This window comes from Pogoniulus pusillus, chromosome 34 (assembly GCF_015220805.1).
Source record: "Pogoniulus pusillus isolate bPogPus1 chromosome 34, bPogPus1.pri, whole genome shotgun sequence".
Lineage (NCBI taxonomy): Eukaryota > Metazoa > Chordata > Aves > Piciformes > Lybiidae > Pogoniulus > Pogoniulus pusillus.
The window spans coordinates 14,368,399-14,387,419 of NC_087297.1; the positions used below are offsets into that span (position 1 = coordinate 14,368,399).

Consider the following 19,021-nt stretch of genomic DNA (forward strand, 5'->3'; position numbering starts at 1 on the left):
GAGGAGTCTTTGTTCAGTCTCAGAAGCCAGCCTGAGCACTCAGCTCCTGGCACAGGTTAATGAGAAGAGGAGGGCAAGCACACAGGGCTTGCCACAGCTGCTGCTGCTGCAGTCTTATCTATGGAAATCAGGTTTGTTGGTGGCAAAATCAAGCAGGAGTGCTTCACAAGCCCAGCATGGTGTTCTGCTGGGACCTGGAGCCTGATGTGCGTTAGTTGTGGTGCACAAGACCTCAGGCTGCTGTGCAGGACACTGCCTTGGTGTCTGTGAGCTGGGTTGCCCATGATAGAAAATGCCTTAGGCAGGGCACTGATAGTCCAGAGCAGCTTTCTGCCCAGGCACAGGTCTCTGTCTTCTCTCCAGGACCATGTGGAGCATGGTGCAAAGAGCAGAATGCTTCCCAACACCCAGGTGCCTGTCCTGCTCTAAGGGTGTGGAAGCACCCAGCAGCCACAAGCATTTCAGTTGGTTGGGATTCTGAGCAGTGCTTGGATATCTATATCCAAAGCATAGGACAGTTGGGAAGCACATTCAGAGTGTGAAGTGCCCAAAGCTGTTCAGATCCTCCTGCAGTAACTTTGCCTTCTGTGTGCTGTTCCCCGCAGGCGTTCCTGCAGCGGATGATGCAGTGTGCTGCAGCCAGGGTGGACAAGAACGTCACGGAAGAGACAGTGAAGGTTTGTCTCCTAAAGGCACTTCTCTCCTCCGCTGTAGCTGCTGCTTTATTGATGTCTTTCATTCCCTTGCAGATGTTGTTTTCAAACATTGAAGACATTCTTGCAGTGCACAGAAGCTTCCTGTCGCTGGTGGAGGAGAGCTTGCAGCCAGAGCCCAGCGCGCAGCACGAAGTCGGGACCTGCTTCCTTCGCTATGTATGCTGCTGGAGCACAGCTCCTCTCCTTCCTCAAATGCCTTTAGTAGTTGCTGTCCTGATGCTTGAGTTCACACAGGCATCAGGACAAAATACAGCTTGATTGCATAGTGCTTTGAGGTCAGCTCTTGGCTGCTGTCATGTCCAGAACAGAGAGGAGGAGAATGAGTAACATATCGAATGGGTGAACTTCTGTGGTTTCATGACTTTCATGTTCACCAGATTAGCCCAGGCTGAGCAAGTGAGCCCTGCAGCATGGGTGAGACCAGTGCTGCTGCATGATCTGGAGGGGTAAGGATCATAAGACCTGGTAAAGATGATCCAGGGACTGGAGGTCTGCCATGTGGGAACAGAGTTTGCTCAGCCTGCAGGAAAAAGGCTCAGAGGAGACCTTCTTGCCATGCTGCAGTATCTAAAGGATTGCTACAAAGGAGATAGAGACTCTCTTTGTGCAAGGAGTCAAAAGGAAGAGGAAGGGTAATGAGAACAATCTCCCGGGGAGATTCCAGCTGGACAGAAGGAAGGTTTTTCCCCTGGAGAACAAACAGCCATTGGATTGGTCTCCCAATGGGCAGTCCCCAGCTTTGGATGCTTTAAGCTTCAGCTGGACAGTGTGCTGGGACATCTTGTTTAGACCAGGCTCTTGCCAAAAAGGTTTGGACCAGGTGGTCCTTGAGGTCCCTTCCAGCCTGGTGCTCTATGAGTCCATGAGTGAGGCTCCCAAGTGACACTTCCAGACTGTTCATCATGCTAATTTGAGGCTGGACCTCAGATAATACCCAGGGAGGATGAGGTGGGCATCCAGAACGCAGCCTGTGTGAGGTGCTGAGCTTTGCAGAGTGCTGGTTCCATGTTCTGCTGGTTCAGGTGGAGAACAATGTCTGCCTTTGTCTCTGCAGAAGGAGAAGTTCCGCATCTATGATGAGTACTGCAGCAACCACGAGAAGGCACAGAAGGTGCTGCTGGACCTGAACAAAATCCGGACAGTGCGAGCCTTCCTGCTGGTGCGTACGCCTTGAGCTGCTGCTTTGGCTGGGCAGTGAGCTGTCAGAGCTGCCCCCTGCCCCACCGAGCAGCAGGCTCAGCTGGGGGGGAGGTCGTGGCCTCGCTGCTGCGCGGGGGTCCGTGTGTCAGACAGTGCTGGGCAGTGTGCCTGGACCGTGCTGGCCGAGGGACCGGGGAGGCCATCCAGCCTGCTCTGTGGAAGGAAGGAAGAGGGATGGGGTAAGGTGCTTGGGGAAGGAGAGGGAAAGCAACTGTAAAGTGGAGCTGGAGGACTCATCAGAACTTCTGAGGAGAAGATGCAGCCACAGCTGTGCTAGACAGAAAATGTGTTGGTCTGGGTCACAGAGCAGCCAACCTGGTCGCAGACACTGACTGCATCTGAGGTCAGGGGAACAGCCCCACAGTTGGACTTCACTTTGCAAACCAAACGGAGAGGAGTTTTGCAGTGTGAAGTATCAGAGTCCTGCTGATCTCCCGGGCTCCATGTGAACGTGGAGTTCCCTAATACCTGGCAGGAGCTGCTCAGAGGATTCCGTGTGGAGTGCTTTTGTATGCTCCTTCACAGGTCCTGTGACAACAGGGTCAGCTTCGACCCGTGGAACCTGCTCTGTCTGAACTTAGATCCCTTACAGAACTGAAATCTCTGAGAAGGTGCCCATGGATAGGATGGCAGATTTTGGAGTGGCCAGGTCCAGTTACTACATTTTGGGACTGGAGAGCAGATGACAGCAGCAGCAAGGCCATGGCAGACCTGTGTGAAAGGAGTGACGATGGTGCCGGCGCTGGCGTGGCAGGAGCTGTTTTTCACTTTGCCAGCTACTTAGCATGCAGTAGGCTGTCACTGCTGCTGCTGGCAGAGCTCTTGGTGAAGTTCTGGTGCAGCTCATTAAATCTTTGGGAGATCCTGGATCTCTCTCCCTTCCCAGCTGCATCTACCTCCAGCCAAGCTAATGAGCAGCGTGGGGATTCCCTTGTCATAGGAGGGAGCTGCCTTGGAGGCAGCCAGAGCAGCTCAGGTCATTAGAGATGTGATTATCTGTGACTAACCAGCAGATGAAACCAGACCTCTGAGGACAGAGACAGACACCACATAAACCTGCCTTGCTGTTATCTTGCTCAGTCTTTATCAGAAAAGCTTTTTCCTTGGCAGGTTGAGGACAGAAACTGGCTGGCCCCGGGCACAAAGCACAGCGCTCAGGCTGGGTGTGAGGTGCCCGTGGCAGTGCTGGCTCCGGGTACGTGCCCTGCGAGTTGTGTGCTGCCTGGGCTGACCTCCCGCGGCTGTGGCCTCTGTTCCATCAGCACTGGCTGCATCCAGCCTTGTGGCCTGTGTCAACATCTGGCTGCATTCAGCTGCTGTTGTTTGGTGTTCTCAGGTCAGGCATCCTGCTCTTGGAAGCTGGAGATGAGCTCACACCATTGGCTCACAGTTCCTTCTGAGCTCTCCATGAACCAATTGTCCTGGCTCTGGGTCTGTCTGTTCTTGCACTGCAATTCCAGCAATTCCAAGGCTTTGCTGCATCTCCTTTCATACTTCATTAGCCACAGAACTCCTTACTCCTTGTTTTGGTTGTTTTTTAATCCCTCTTAGCTGCTTTTTCATGGGTGCTCCTACCCAGTGTTTTAGGTCTTCTCTGCTTCCATAGTTGGCTGACTGGTGAAGATTTAAACATTCCTTAGGTGATGACTGGAGGCATTTTTTACTTGCTGCATGCCTGACCCAGAGCCATGCAAACACTGCACTGGGACCACTGTATTCAAACCTTCCAGCCCACTGAAGGAGGTGAACACATCTTGTGAGAGCAATGGCACCCACAGTGGTCACCTGGGTTGTGTCTGTCCATGTTTGTGTTGGTGTGAAGCACATTCCCAGCTTGTTATTTACTGTCTTTTGTTCTGAAACTCCAAAAGAAGCTCTCTCAATCAGGCTGGGTGGAGAAGGAGGTATCTAGAGAGAGCTGAGGGAGATGCCTGGATGCTGTGTGCTCTCTGTGGCTGCCTGCTCTGGTGGCAGCCTTGCAGACTTCCTCATGCCACAGGTGTCTGCAGTGTCTGCTGGCAGCTTTGGCAGTGCTGCTGGCACCTTGGCTTGGCTGCTGGTGGTTTACTTGTGGCCTTCAGTCACTGTGGCACTGTTCCCTCTGCAGAACTGCATGCTGCTCGGGGGACGCAAGAACACTGACGTGCCCTTGGAGGGCTATCTGGTGACGCCCATCCAGAGGATATGCAAGTACCCCCTGCTGCTGAAGGTACTCACAAGAGCTGTCCCGAGGGTCTGCTGCTTTCTCTGCCCAGCTGCTTGCTGGCATAGTTCTGGGCAGCAGGAGCAGCCTGTGCAGAGTCTGGAGTCTCTCTGTTAGATCCCAGACCCAGGTTGCTCTTGTTAGAGCTACTCTTCTGACTGCAGAGTTCTGGGGAGTTTGGCACGTGGGCTGGCAGTCATGGCAGTGGTAAGTAGAAGGTTGGATCTGGTGATCTTGGAGGGCTTTTCCAACCTGGAAGATCCCACAATTTTCACCCAGCCAAAGTGCCATATCTACTTGTTTCTGGGACATCTCCAGGGACAGGGACTCCACCACCTCCCTGGGCAGCCTGTGCCAATGCCTGACTGCTCTTGTAGCAAAGAAGTAGTTCTTGGTATCCAAAGCAATTCTTAGCACCCAAAATTCTTCCAGCTATTAACTGTCTCCTGTGTCTCCCTCGCCACCCGGGAGGGAGCCATTTCAGGGAGCCTGATGAGGCTGATTCCAGCTGCTTCTTGCTGCAGACTCGTGGGACAGCAGAACTTGTTTGTGGCTGCTTCTAATTTGCCATCAGCCAACTGGAAATGAGAAAGCAATGACAGTGATTTTTGAGACAAGCTGTAGGGTAGCAGGAAGGTGCTGCAGATGGCTCTGTGCACATTGACATTTACTCTGAATTGGTATTTATTCTGCCTTACTCTTAGGGCTTAGAACTTAATGAAAACTGAGTTACTGGTAGGAAATAAAATAATGCAACCAGCAGGAAAGTAAATATTGAAACCAATTTGTTGTTCAACAGATTAAGGTCTAATGTTGTTTATTGTTTCAAACTGTGAGAGAAAAGCCCAAGCAGATTCTGCTCTAGGAGCTCCTTGAAGCCTGAGTCTGGACACATGCCTGTGTGAGCGCAGTTTCTGAGGCAGGTGCAAGGCACTGTGCTGCCAGAGAGACCTGAAAACAAACCGGTTGGAATCAAGGGGCTTAAAACAGCTTCAGGAGTGTAATAACTGCAGGGAGGTTTGAGTCATCCCAGCTAGCTGGGGGGCTATGGTTCCCTTGGCTTGTTATTTTAGCATGCCTTTTATATTCTGTTTTGTCAGTGAAGGATCTGCAGACAGAAAGGGAAAGTGACTAATGAATTAGTAATACCCCCCCCCAGGCCCCCCAGGCTCAATCTGAAGAAGAAGTGCTGAGGGAGGGAGAGAGTCGCTGAAATGCAAATGGTTTCCTCAGCAGCGATGAGTTTATTGTCAGCCACTGGTGTCTGGTTTGGGCTGGAGGCTTTCCCACTGTCCCATGGAGTTACAGAAGGTCTGGCTGCCCCTTGCTGCCGGGTCCTTGTCGGTGTAAAGCTCCTGTAGTGTGCACCCAGGTGTCACAGAGAGCTTTCTCCTTTGCTTTTCCATGCAAACGTCTGCCCAGGAGCTGCTGAAGCGGACCCCGCGGAAGCACAGTGACTACGCAGCGCTGATGGAAGCCCTGCAGGCCATGAAAGCTGTCTGCTCCAACATCAACGAGGCCAAGAGGCAGATGGAGAAACTGGAGTTCCTGGAAGAGTGGCAGTCCCACGTGGAGGGCTGGGAGGTACCATGGTGTGATCTGTCACTTGGTCACTGAGGAGGGAGTAGCAAACATGCATTGTCTGCTTTGTGGGTCACAGGCTGCACTGGGCTGGAAGGGACCCTCCAAGCTCATCTTGTCCAACCCCTGCAGTCACAGGGACACCTCCAGCTAGAGGGACACATCAATCTGATCTTGAATGTCTCCAGGGATGGGGCCTCCACCACATCCCTGGGCAGCCTCTGCCGGTGTCTCCCCACCCTCACTGCACAGAACTTCCTCCTGGTGTCCAACCTAGCTCTGCTGTGCTCCAGTTTCAAACCATTGCCACTCATCCTATTCCCACAGGCCCTTCTGAACAGTCCCTCCCTAGCCTGTAGGTCCTCTTCAGAAGTTGAAATGCAGCTCTAAGGTCTCCCTGGAGCCTTCTCTAGGCTGCACAGCCCCAACTTTCCCAGCCTGTCTTTGTAGCAGAGATGCCCCAGCCTCTGGTTAACCTTGTGGCCTCCTCTGGACCTGCTCCACCAGGTCCATGTCCCCTTTGTGTTGGGGGTCTCGTAGTCAGACACAGTACTCCGAGTGATCCTGAGGTACTACCAGCTGCTCAGTCCTGTGGAACTACAGCTTTTATTTGGGATCTGCCACCCTGGCACTGAAGAACTTCGTCCTCATCTCCAGTCTAATCCTACTCTGCCTCAGCTTCAAACCATTCCCCCTTGTCCTGCCTCCAGACACCCTGAGGAAAAGTCTCTCTGCAGCCTTCCTGTAGGGTCCCTTCTGAGCTCAGAAGTTTCAGTCACTCTGTCCTTAGTCTCTTGCTGCTGGCTGACCTAAGCCGGCATCCAAGTATTCAGCAGAACCTGTGTAAGAGTTGTTGGGGCCTCTCTCTGCTTTGCAAAATCCTTCAGTCTGTGAAGAAAGCCCAGATCTGAGCGAGTTAGAGAGCAGCTCCTGGGTAAGAGCAGCTCCCAGCTGCGGCACCAGACTCTGCCTTTTCTGCTGTTTTGAGCACTGCAATTGCTTTACTCGGAAGGATGGATGTAGATACAAGTGGATCTCCAAACTGCCTGAGGTGTTTGTATTGAAGCTGTCTGAGCTGCCCACACAGAGGTGGGAGGGAAACACAGCTCCAGCAAAGGAAGCAAAGCAGGCAGGGGAAGCAGTTCTGAGAGAAGCCAGCTTTGAGTGCAGCACACGGCAGGGGCTCAGGCACTAATTTCACGGAAACAGCTCTTGGCTTGTTTGAATGCTTTGTACCACTGTGCTGCTTCTCTGTCTAACAGGGCTGCTGGGCAGCTGGAGGGAGTTTTTAGCCTGGTAAGCTCAGTGGAAGGCTGGCTGGAAAGGGTAGCAAGGAAAAGCTCTTCTTTGCACCTTGGTCAGACAGGCTGAGACCTGAGCCTTCGTGGCTGTGCTGGGAGGCTGCTCTGTGCCTTTGCACAGTGCAGAGAAGGGAGAAGGTTCAAGACACTGAGCTGGAGAAAGCTTTGAGGTGCATCTCCCTGAAGCTTAACTTCCCCATGAAGTCTGGCAGCTGAAATTCGAATGTTGCCTACCAGAGTCAGCCCTGCAGCAGATACTCACAGAGATAAGGCAGAAGTGAGAGAGATTCCACACAGCTCCGTGTCCTCCCTTCATCCCCTGCTCGCTGCAGCTGCTGTCTCCTGACCCTGCCGTGCCTCAGGACATGCTCTGCTTCTGCAGCAGTGGTTTCACCCTCCCCTTGTGTCCCAGAAGGATTCAACAGAACAAGCTCCTGTCTGACAGGAGCACAAACATCCCCTCAACAAAGAGCCCCTCACTGTCCATGACACTGCAGGATTATTTCCTGCCTGCCCCACGTGGAACCTCCTGATCCGTGGACTTGGGCAGCTCTGGTTTGCTGTTTGGGAGCAATGTGGGAAGGTTTGGGTCGTCTTCAACATGGACCAAGCAAAGTCTTCAGTCATGACTCTTTGTCCTCCTCCATCACGTGAAGGGGTTTGAAATGTTTCAGTGGGGAGCTGTCCTTTTCCCCACAGAGCAGTAACAATTGAGTGCTCACCTTGCTGAGGATGTGCACGCAAGGAAGTGTTGCTAATAGTCCTTAGTGCCCATCCCTGACTTCGCTGCTATTACTCTCAACTTTTCAATTAAGTTTTCTACTGCACTCTAGTGATTAAAATTCTTCTGCTTGCTTTCAGTGCCTGAGCCTTGGAGACAGTTATCAAAGCCATATTAATGAAGGCACTGGAGTGTAGAGCTGCAGTTATTAGCTCAGTGCATTGTTAGTCAGATGAGGTGGCAAAGAACTGATGGCTCTCAAACCTCTAACCCTGACAAGGGAGCCCACTGCCCTGCACAGAGCTTCTTCTGGATCCCTAGTGAGATGCACAGCAGGAAATATGTGTGCTCTTGGAAATCCCAGGCTGGAAGGGGCTCCAAGACTCATCAGCTCCAACCTTGCTAGGTGATGGTGGAGTTGAAAGGAGCTGGCCCAGCACCCTGCCAAGCTGAGTCTTCCAACTGCCCAGCGGTGAGGACTCCACCGCTTCCCCTGGGAGGCGATTCCAGTGTCTGACTGTGGTCATGGGGAAACATTCTCAGATGGAGTCCAACGGGAATCTCCCCTGCAGTAACTTGTCTCCATCATCCCTTGCCTTTTCCTCGGGGGAAATGATTATTAAGGAACAAAGAGAACAATATGGAGGGAAGCTTCTGGCTCATTGCTGCCTCTCTCTGCTCAGAATCTCTTCTGAATCGTGACATTAACAACCCCTGCCAGCCCTGGGGCTTTGCTGTTGTTCCCCACCCCAGTGATCTCAGAAGTCTCTTCCAACTAAAAGGATTCTCTGGTTCTTTGGTTTAAGTTTAGGATTTCACTGTGGCTTTAACTCTGAAACGTTGCTGTGCTCCCAAAGTAGCAAGTTTGCAGCAGAGTGAGATGGTGGTTACTGGAGTTCAGCTGCACAGGTTTGATGCTGCCCTGTGGAACCACAGGATGCCCACCCAGGCCAAACTGCCCTGAGCTTGTCACCTGCTTCCTTTCCGAACCTCAGTTATGGTTAGGCCTTGGACTGGTGAGAATTCCAGAGCCTGTATGAGAGCTAACAGGGTCTTGAATGATTCCCAACAACAACTCCAAAAAGAACCCCCAGCCTCTTCTGAATGCAACCTATGAGAGTGGATTTAATTAAATCAGCATCTGGGGTTCTGCATGGCCTAAAAATAAAGAGGAAACTTGTTGGAGATTTCCTTCCAGAAGGAAATGCTTAGCACATTGCTTGGCCCCAACTGGAAGGAAAGGGGGGAAGAAGAAGAGCTATTTTTAGATCAAAGCATGGCTTGAATTCCTCTGCATAAGTGTCACAAAATGGAGCTTGTGTTTATTGTGATAAAAATACAGATTCATGGAAAAAATGGGACATCTGTTTCAAGGAAGATGTGCAGCACAACGACTCTCACTCCATCCCCCAGTGGCTCCAGTTACTGGCCTGCTCTCAGAGCTTGTGTAGGTGGCTGCCCCAGCTGGACAGCAGCTCGCTGGCTGAAGGGCTCTGTCAGTGCAGTCTGTGTGGATGCTTCAGGGAGAGGAGAGCAAACACAGTTGTTGGGGTTGTTGTAAGCTGGAAACCAAACCCAGGCTGAGTTACAGGCCAGCAGCCCAGGGTGTTCTGCTCCCTTCTCTGCCCCCAGCTCCCTCAGCTGGATTTCAGTGAGGAATTCGTAGTCCTTTCCCCTGTTGTATTTGTTTCCCCTTGTACAAGTCCCAAAGAACAAGCCAAGACCTGTGATTGCTGCCTCTCTGGCTGTCCCCATGCTGTCACACAGCCAGCTCTGCATTCTCATCCTGTTAGCATCTTCCCTCAGACCTCAGCAGACAGACAGCCACAGCAAAGCTCACTGACAGCCGCACCACCGTGGGCTGTGAGCCTGTCCAGAGGTACCCCTCAGGTGAAGTTAAAGCTGCTCAGGATCCGGACAGGAGCCCTCCAAGGGAAACAGCATCTCTAGTGTGGTGCTTCCATCATCCAGCATGGCCAGAGGAGGCCATGGCAGGGAGGTTGGAGTAGTTGATCTCTGCCATGGGCAGCGATGCCTCCCAACCAGACTGTGCCCAAAGCCTCATCCAACGTTCAGGGAATGCAAAGCTGGTGGCAGGTGTCGTTAGGAGTTACTCTTTAGTTGCAGAGTAACAAATTCTCATGAACTCATTGCTGGTGTTCCCACTGTGGTTGTGAGTGTGTGCAGGAAGCTGCTCCCCTCCTCTGTTGGTGCAGACTCCTCTGGTTCTCACAAAGTGCTCTCTTCCCACTCGACTTCAGGGCTCCAACATCACAGACACGTGCACAGAGATGCTGCGCAGTGGGCTGCTGCTGAAGATCTCAGCAGGCAACATCCAGGAGAGGATATTTTTCCTGTTTGATAACCTTCTGGTCTACTGCAAAAAGAAGCACAGGTAAAGGCTTCACTGATGCTTACCCAAAGGAGGTCTTTTCCTCGCAGCAGAGCTAATCCTCTGCCTGCTATCTCGCAGGGGCACCTGGGCACCAGCAGGGAGGTTACTGCAGCCTGGGACCTCTGCTGTCCGGAGAGAGGTGTTGAGTGTAGACACTGGGAAGGTGTTACTGGAATGCAGAGTCCTAACGAGGAAGTGTGGGGAGAAAGAGACTGTTTTATGGGTCTTCCATGAGAGGTTGCATGTCATGGGCTCCCTCTCTGCTAGGCAGGGCAAGCAGACTGCATTGTTGGAGTAAACAAACAGGTATTTAGCTTAAACTATCCAGTAAGTCTCCAGGGCCTCAGGAGGTTCAAGCCCTGCCTTTCTAAGCAGGGAAGGCAGCCAGAAAGCTGCTGCTTGCTGCATAGTAAGGAGCAGTTCCTCAGTTCATCCACAAGCTTCTGTGGGTTGTAGGTACCAAAAAGTGGGAGCAGAGGCGCTGCAGGCTGAGCTGTTCCTGGTAAACTCTTCTGTCATCCAGCAGCTTGCAGCTCACTCTTCCCGGAGGCAGCATCTCTGTGTCCCATCCAGCTGATGGCTTTCCCAGCTCAGTTGCTGTGGAAAGGCTCCGGGAACAGTGCAGGAGCACAGGGAGGGCTGCTGGGTGAGCTGCTCACCTGCTCTTTCCCTCCCCAGGCGGCTGAAGAACAGCAAAGCCTCTACTGATGGGCACCGGTACCTCTTCCGGGGCAGGATAAACACCGAGGTGATGGAGGTGGAGAACGTGGACGATGGGACAGGTGAGTGCCTGTGTGCTGCTCCTAGCAGGCTCCCCGGGGGGTTAGATGCAGCCTCAGGAGTGCTGTCTGTGGAGGCTGCTCCTTGTCCCTACAAAGAAAGGTGCTGGTGTCGAGCCACTGTCTGCTGCTGTCCAACCTGCTGCTGCGCCGCAGCCCTGCTGGCTGCCTTCCTGGGCAGCTGCTCAGTGCTGCCTGCCGCACGCTGACACGAGCAGAGCCATAAAGTAAGGTGGCATTTATTGCTCAGCTAAGGATCATATATTTCACTTCCCTCCACAGCACTCTAAAAGTGATTGTCCCCCCAGGTATGTGATATATTTGTGAGAGCAAATAGAGAAGTTACCTCTGGAAGGAAACCTCAGGCAGCTGCAATGCTGAGTCTGTAATAGAAGTGTTTAAGGGAGAAAGGAATTGTGTGGGGTTTTGATAGCTTTAGAGACAGCCCCTGTGATTGCCTGACATCTTCCTGACCTACTCTAGGAAAGCATCCCTACAGTAATCCTGCAAATGTCAAGTTTTGGTTGAGAAACTTGAATCTAACTTTTGGGCTTAACAACCATTGTGCTTTCTGTGCAGTGCTGAGTTCTCCAGAGCTCTGGCAGCTGTGGCTTGGCTAAGGCTGGAAGCTCTTTAAAGCCTCTGTCTCTTCCCAGCTGACTGCCACAGCAGTGGACACATGGTGGTTAACGGCTGGAAGATCCACAACACAGCCAAGAACAAGTGGTTTGTCTGCATGGCAAAGACCCCAGAGGAGAAGCAGGAGTGGCTGGAAGCGATCCTGAAAGAGCGAGAGAGGAGAAAAGGTAGGTCAGAAACCCTCCTGCTGCTGCCTCGCTGCAGAGCCAGGTCAGCTCCCCTGGCCCTCGGAGGCAGAGCAATGGTGTTGAGAGGAGAGCAGGGAAGAACAAACCAGTAAGGAAGAGTGAAATGACCTCCTGGGTTGCTTGCTGTTGCTGGAGGAATTCTGAAGCAAACAAACCCCAAGCTTTAGGGGAAAAGGCTGAATTAACTTTGTGCCACTGCCAGGTGTGTCACAGAACCCCAGCTACTGTTAGCTGGCAATGCTGCAGCTGAGAACATTTTCATCCCCACACCCTGAGGGCAATCCCAAGGCCTTCTCCTATCACAGGCTCACAGATATCAGGGGTTGGAAGGGACCCAAAGAGCTCATCGAGTCCAACCCCCTGCCAGAGCAGGGCCACACAATCCAGCTCAGGGCACACAGGAACACATCCAGACAGGCCTGGAAAGGCTCCAGAGGAGGAGACTCCACAACCTCTCTGGGCAGCCTGTGCCACTGCTCTGGGACCCTTCCAGGCAAGAAGTTCCCCCTTGTGTTGAGCTGGAACCTCCTGTGCTGTGGCTTCCATCCATTGCTGCTTGTCCTATCCCAGGGAGCAGTGAGCAGAGCCTGTCCCCCCCTCCTGACCCCCAGCCCTCAGATAGTTACAGACATTGATTAAATCCCCTCTCAGTCTTCTCTTCTCCAGACTAAACAGCCCCAGGTCCCTCAGCCTCTCCTCATCAGACAGTGCTTCAGTCCTCTCATCATCCTCATAGCCCTCCCTTGGACTCTCTCCAGCAGATCCTTGTCCCTCTTAAACTGAGGAGCCAAAAACTGAAGGCAGTGCTCAAGATGAAGTCTTACCAGGGCAGAGGAGAGGGGGAGGAGAACCTCCCTGAATCTGCTGGACACACTCTGCCTAATACACCCCAAGATCCCATTGGCCCTATTGGCCACCAGGACACATTGCTGTGCCATGGATGTTATCCCCCAGCACTCCCAGGTCCCTCTCCCTGTGAAGATGTGGCTGCTGCCATGATCATGCTTGGGGGCTGAAAATGCCCCTGTAAGTGTTCATCACTGCAGCAGCTGTGGTGGGGGCCATCTAGGGACAGCTGAACTTCACTCTGAGGAGCTTGAGTACTGTCTGATTACACTTCATGAGGGTCAGATCTTCCTGGTGAGAAAAAGAATGGAAACCAGTCCCTTTGCTTTTTTGGTACGTGAAATGTTAGAGCTTCTTCTGTGTTCTGGGGAGAGCTGACCCCTAACAGCAGCATCACTTCATCACTCTGTGCTGTGTTCTTGGCAGGCTTAAAGCTGGGCATGGAGCAGGACACGTGGGTGATGATCTCTGAGCAAGGAGAAAGGCTGTACAAGATGATGTGCAAACAAGGGAATCTCATCAAAGACAGGAAGAGGAAACTGACCACTTTCCCCAAGTGTTTTCTTGGAAGGTATTATATATGCAGTCAGTAGCCTGAATTTTAGCCACTTTTGATCTTCTCTGGGATTCTGTGGAAACCACACTGGGTGTGCAGTGTCTGCAGGCCCTGTTTCAGCCCAGGACTCAACCAAGGTGTAAATGGGTCTGCCTGCAGTTCCTGAATGTGTGCTGGTGTTCCCAGGAGTTGTGTTAAAGGGACAAGGCTGCAGAATGCATCACATAAAATAGTTTCTTGAAAGAAGAAGTTTCTTCAGTTTGTGTCTGAAAGGTCTACTTTAGAGTATCAATGTTTGCTTTGCCCCACTTAACAATATCTCTGTCCCTAAAGCTTTCTGAGTGCCAGGGACAAAGTTTCTATCTAAACTTGCCCCTGTGATCCAGAGGCTCTTTTTCATGCCACAGTATGCCTGTGGCTTAGGAAGGCTGAATGCAAGAGAAAGAGAAAGCCAGAACATGTCTGTGTGAGCAAGAAATCAGTTCAGGAGGCAGAGGGGAGGTGACTTTCCCTGACCACGAGACAGTTGAGTGCTTCTCTGAAGCCCCACGACTGTTTACACAGACACCTTGCACTGAAGGTACCAGTGGAAATGAAGCTTGGCACATGCTCAGCTGCTGCCAGAATGAGACCAGGGTTGAGATTAGTGACTGAGTTGTGCTTGAATCCTGCTCCCTCAGTCAAGTGGCTGAAAGCAGGCAGAGGACAGTAAGGAGCCATGATGGATTAGAATCTACCATCAAAGAGATGCTTTCCCCTGCTGCCCTCGAAGCAGCTGCCTTTTGCAGTACGCTTTGCTGGTCCCTGGGTCACCAGGTAAGCTCCATGTGGCTCTGCTAGTTCAGAGAGCCCACAAAACATGGGAAGTCCTCTCCCTCTGCAAGGTAAACTTCATGCAGGCCAAACCTCTGAGCAGAAAGCAAAAAGCCTCCCAAGGGAAGCCAGAAGTATTTGTGCTGAAATGAGTGGGGGATTTAAGGTGGGGGGAGACACGTTCTGAGGGGCCTTAGGCTGGAGAATCACTTCCTAGGTTAGTGAGCAGCACAGGAAGGGAGAGGGGACTGTGGCAGCCCTGCTGGTCTGGCATCTAAAGTGTGTGCTTGTGTCTGCCTTCCTTCCAGTGAGTTTGTATCCTGGTTGTTGGAAATTGGAGAGATCCACAAGTCTGAAGAAGGTGTTCACCTTGGCCAGGCTTTGTTAGAGAATGGCATCATCCATCATGGTAAATGTGATAAGTTCTAACTCTCTTCTTTGCCAGGTGATCCTTTATAATTGGGGTTTGCTTGATTTGGTTTGGCCCAACAAGGGACTTGCTGATGCAAGGTGGCTCAGAGAATCTGTGTCATGTCCTTGCAGGGACCTCACAGGGCCATGATGTCTAGGAGAGGCTCCTCTGATTTCATCAGGTTACCTTTGTGCTTTGGGGGTCAGAGCAGTGCAAGCAGGGACCTACAGAATCCTTCTCTTGTAAGCAACAATACATTTTGGAGTGCTGCTTGGAAGGATTTGAGCCCTCTGGTTCGGGCCAGGTGGTGTAGGGATCCAGGTCAGCTGAGAGCTGTGACCGAGGCTCTTGCACAAAGCTGTGGGCTCAGCTCTTGGGTACTGCAAGTGGAGCTGGTGGCAGCCAACCTAAACACAACAGTTCCAGCTTGGGAGCTTTGAGGCCTCCTTTCCCCTGCATCGTGTGGTTGCTAAAGTTGCTGTCTTGATGCTGAACCTTTCAGCCACCTGCTTGTAGCTTGTCCTGGAAAGAGGCATCACTGAAATGGTGCAGGCTGAGCCAGCGAGAAGGTCAGCTGCAGTGGCAACGTTTCTCCCTCACCAGACCTCTTCCTTGCCTCTGTCCCTTCTAGAAGGCCCAGTGCAACAGGAGCACACAAGCAGGCTGGAGAGACTGCTGCTTTTGGCTTGAGACAGCTCCAGGCAAAACACAAGCAGTGGAGCAGCTGCGGAGTCAGCTGCCGCGCCGGCAGAGGTGCAGGCTGGCAGAGCTGCAGTCACTGACGGCACATCAGTGCTGCTCTGCTCCAGCTGCTGAGGGCTCTCAAGCCTGCCAAATTCTTTGCCACCGCACTCAGTGTCCTTCCCTGGGAGGAAAGCAGGAGGCACAGTGCCACTGAGCTGTGTGCATTTCAGCCCTGCTCAGAGGGGGAGGAAGAGCGTTAAGGTTGTTCATCAGGAGCTGTGCAGCCAGTGCCAGTCTGCACGGTTTGCCTCGGTGTCAGGAGCTCTTATGTTTGCTGCACGCAGTGGATTGTTTGCAGTGGAATCATTCTGTTGCCAAAGAGCCTTCCCCTGCTCTCATAATTTCTGTCCCAAACATAGCCCTCCATGTTCTCACCAGAGTTAAATGGATTTGGTGTAATTTCATAGATAAAAGGGTGATTATGTTAGAGCACAGAAGTGTGAGATGTGCTCCTTGGAATACTGCATCCAGCTGTGGCTCAGTGCAAACAGAGTCCTTAAAGCTGCATGAGCCATCTGTTCTCCCAAGGGAGCAGGCAAGGAGGAAGCTGTGGCTGTTGCACTGCAGATGCTGCAGAGGGCTTAGTCCCACTGCTCACTGCCTGGCCTGGCTGGTACTCACTGTGGAAATCCACCTGCTGCTGTTCCCTGGCATTGGAATCATAGAATGGTTTGGGTTGGGAAAGCCCTCTGAGATCATCAGTGAGCACCACCATGGCCACCAAACCCTGTCCCCAGTGCCATGGCCATGGGTTCTTGAACAGCTCCAGGGATGGGGACTCCACCACCTCCCTGGGCAGCCTCTGCCAATCCCTGACCACTCTTGCAGCAAAGAAGTTTTTCCTAATCTCCAACCTAACCCTCCCCTGGCCTGGAGATGTTCAAGCAAAGCCTGGATGGGACATTTAGTGCCATGGTCTGGTTGATTGGACAGGGCTGGGTGATAGGTTGGACTGGATGAGCTTGGAGGTCTCTTCCAGCCTGCTTGATTCTATGGTTCTATGATTTCCTCTGCTTCTATCACCTGATAGAAGGGAGAAATGACTGAGGGGGCTTGGAGCAGCCTGCAGGCTGAGCTGCTGTGTCAGCCACTTGCTGCTGCTGGTCAGAGCTGGAAGGTTCCTCTGGAGGCAGCGAGTGCCTGACCACCCTGACCACCAGGCAGCGTTGCCATGAATTGGTGGTTCCATGGCCGTGCAGGTGTTTCTGCTGGTGCTTTGTCATCCTGCTCCCCTCCCTGGAGCACTGAGGGATGCTTTGGCCTCAGGCAATACTGTCCTGGTGGCTTTCCTTTTTTTCCTGTAGCTGCTGCTTTTTAAACTCTTACTGTTTGTAAGCTTATTCAGGGGCAGAGACACCTCCCACCAGCCCAGGCTGCTCACAGCCTCATCCAACCTGGCCTTGGACACCTCCAGGGAGGGGGCAGCCACAAGCTCCCTGGGCAGCCTGTGCCAGTGTCTCCCTACCCTCACTGTCACAAGTTTGTTCGGTCTCAGTCTCCCCTCTCCCAGCTCAAAGCCATTGCCCCTGGTCCTGTCGCTACAAGCCTGTGTCAAAAGTGCTTCCCCGTCTTCCTTGTAGGCTCCCTCAGGCACTGGAAAGCTGCTGTAAGGCCTCTTTTTGTCTTTCTTCTTTTTCCTCTTTTCACCAGCAGGATTTTTTAATTCCAGAACTGGAAGATAGAATTTTCCTTAGTTGGATGGTCCCAATCCAGCCAAATGGATGCAGGCCCTTGTTGTAGGCACTCTGTGTGAAGACCTAGCAGCCTGTGTCTGATGCTTTGAGAAGCAGTGATACATAAAAGAGCCTGGGGTTGTCCTGGATAATCACCTTGGCATGAACCAAGCTGCCAGCAGCTCAAGGCAATTGGAACAGTGGCCTGGGCATTGCCATTAGTGGATAAATCCATGCAGAGAAGTTGTTTTGCTCTTGCACCTGGCACTCTGAAGCCCCTTTGCATGTCAGGTGATGTGTGGGGACGCTGAAGAGCTTGCAAGGGCACAAGACACAATGCAGGCAGCAGGCACTTGGCTGTACCAAGGCTGTGATGCCTGAGTGCATCTTGTGAAGAGAATGAGGTGTGATGGTTTAATCACTGGGAGGGGGAAGGCATGCACAGAAGTGCCTGAGCCAGGGCGTGCTGGCTGGCCTGTTTGATTAATGAAGACATTACTGTGCCCTCCTTTCTCAGCTGCTGAGATGCAAATGCAGTTTCAGGACGAGAGCTGACACCTGCGAGCACAAAGTAACTAACGCAGGAGTTACCTAGGGAGCTGCCGGCGCTGGCCTCAGCCACCAGCCCCAGCAGCAGGAGGAGTTTTGGATTGTAGCACGGGACAAAACACTCCAGGGTAGAGTCATAGGATGGTTTTGGTTGGAAGAGACCTTTCAGATCGCCAAGTGCAAGCATTAACCCAGCACTGCCAGCTCAGCACTGAGCTGTGTCTCTCGGCACCACCTCTACACATCGTGAGGTTTGCTGCTGGCATCTGGTGGAATGCTGGAGACTCGCCCACTGAGATCCTCCCTCCTGAGCTTTAGGGGAGATGAATTAACAACACCTTCATAATGGCTTGTCCTGGAGGTCTTCAGCTGGCTCTGTGCAGAGGAAAGCATTCCCTCTGCCCTTCCTCCCCAGTGCAGGGGTGCTCAGATGTGTGGGGGAGGGCTGGTGTCTTTACTGGCTCATCTGAGATTGGCCTCAGCAAGAGTCAGGAGATTGATGTGGAGCTCTAATCTGACCAGTTGCAAAGTTCTGTTAGGTTGCTGAGCTTTGCAACAGTGAGAAGACTAAACAGTGAGTGCCTCACTCTCGAGGCTGTTCTCTGGCTGCCTCTCGTTCTTCTCCTTGCCCCATGATTTGAAATCGTTTGGTTTCCTCTGGCCTCTCTGAATGCGGTGGGAAATGTCAGCAGTGCCACAAAGGAGCCCAGAGCAGAGGAGCTACTTGGCCTTCCTGCCCTGCCTGTCTGCTCTCTGCTGGGCTGTTGGTAGAAGGGAGGATGCTGCCTCTGTGCTTGCGGAGCTCGGCAGGTGCCCAGCGCTGCCTGATGCAGGGTTTGTGTCCCTGCAGTTACAGACAAGCACCAGTTCAAGCCCGAGCAGATGCTGTACCGGTTCCGCTGCGACGACGGCACCTACTACCCCCGCGGTGAGATGCAGGATGTCATCTCCAAGGTATGCAGCTCGGGGGGGAGGGCTGTGCCTAGGGGCAGTGCTTCAGAGACGCAAGCTCTGTGTGAACGGCCATGTCAGGTGTGGTGCTGGGACAGACAGCATCCCCCACGCCTGCCTGCCTGTCTCTGGGCTCCTGTGAGTCAGGAGCAGCTCTCTGTGGAAGGGAAGATGTGGACCTGTTGCACACTTTAAGTACAAAGGTGAAGCTTGGCACCTTTCTGTCACTCAGTGCTTTCAGTCAGTGTGCACTGCCTGTGCCTGGTGCCTCTGAAGCTGCCGTTTCAGTCCATTGTGCTTTCCAGTCCCTTCGAATAGATCTGAAACTATAGATGGGAAATTGGGGTTAATTTTCTCCTAAATCTGTCTTTTATGAGTGTGTTAAGCAGGCAGCAAAGCTGCACTCATGTAGAAGTTTGAGCACAGAGAGTGCTGCTCAGCTGTGCTGCTGGAGCATCACAACATGACTGAAAACCAAAAGCCTTTAATACTCAGAGTTTCCAGGAGGAAATGGCAGGATTTAGGCATCACCTTGCAGTGCCTCTCCCTTTGCTGCTGGCGCTTGATGCAAGGCCTAACTAGAAGGATCTCCAGCACTGAAGTGCCAGGCAGAGCAGAGGAGGATGGAATCTAATGGGCCACAGCTTTTAGTTGCTCTTCTTGCAGGTTCATTGTTCTCTGATGGGAGCTTCTTAAGCCTCTCAGATAGGCTTTTGTTTTGGTTTGGATTGGAAATATTTCCAGTCTTTGAATG

The 19,021-nt window shown here is 52.4% G+C and overlaps 1 protein-coding gene across 5 annotated transcripts in view; it reads left to right on the top strand.

Annotated features, from left to right (window-relative positions):
* Positions 1–19,021, top strand: part of PREX2 (phosphatidylinositol-3,4,5-trisphosphate dependent Rac exchange factor 2) — a 107,676-nt gene that overhangs the window by 37,670 nt on the left and 50,985 nt on the right. For all 5 annotated transcript variants that reach the window (XM_064170495.1, XM_064170492.1, XM_064170493.1 and 2 more), the window contains 11 exons: positions 606–677; positions 750–872; positions 1,771–1,875; positions 4,024–4,125; positions 5,542–5,703; positions 9,984–10,117; positions 10,796–10,899; positions 11,553–11,702; positions 12,996–13,140; positions 14,247–14,347; positions 18,167–18,270. In XM_064170495.1, coding sequence (XP_064026565.1) covers positions 621–677; positions 750–872; positions 1,771–1,875; positions 4,024–4,125; positions 5,542–5,703; positions 9,984–10,117; positions 10,796–10,899; positions 11,553–11,702; positions 12,996–13,140; positions 14,247–14,347; positions 18,167–18,270 — 1,287 coding nt within the window. In that variant the 5' untranslated portion in view covers positions 606–620. The remainder of the gene's footprint in view (positions 1–605; positions 678–749; positions 873–1,770; positions 1,876–4,023; positions 4,126–5,541; positions 5,704–9,983; positions 10,118–10,795; positions 10,900–11,552; positions 11,703–12,995; positions 13,141–14,246; positions 14,348–18,166; positions 18,271–19,021) is intronic.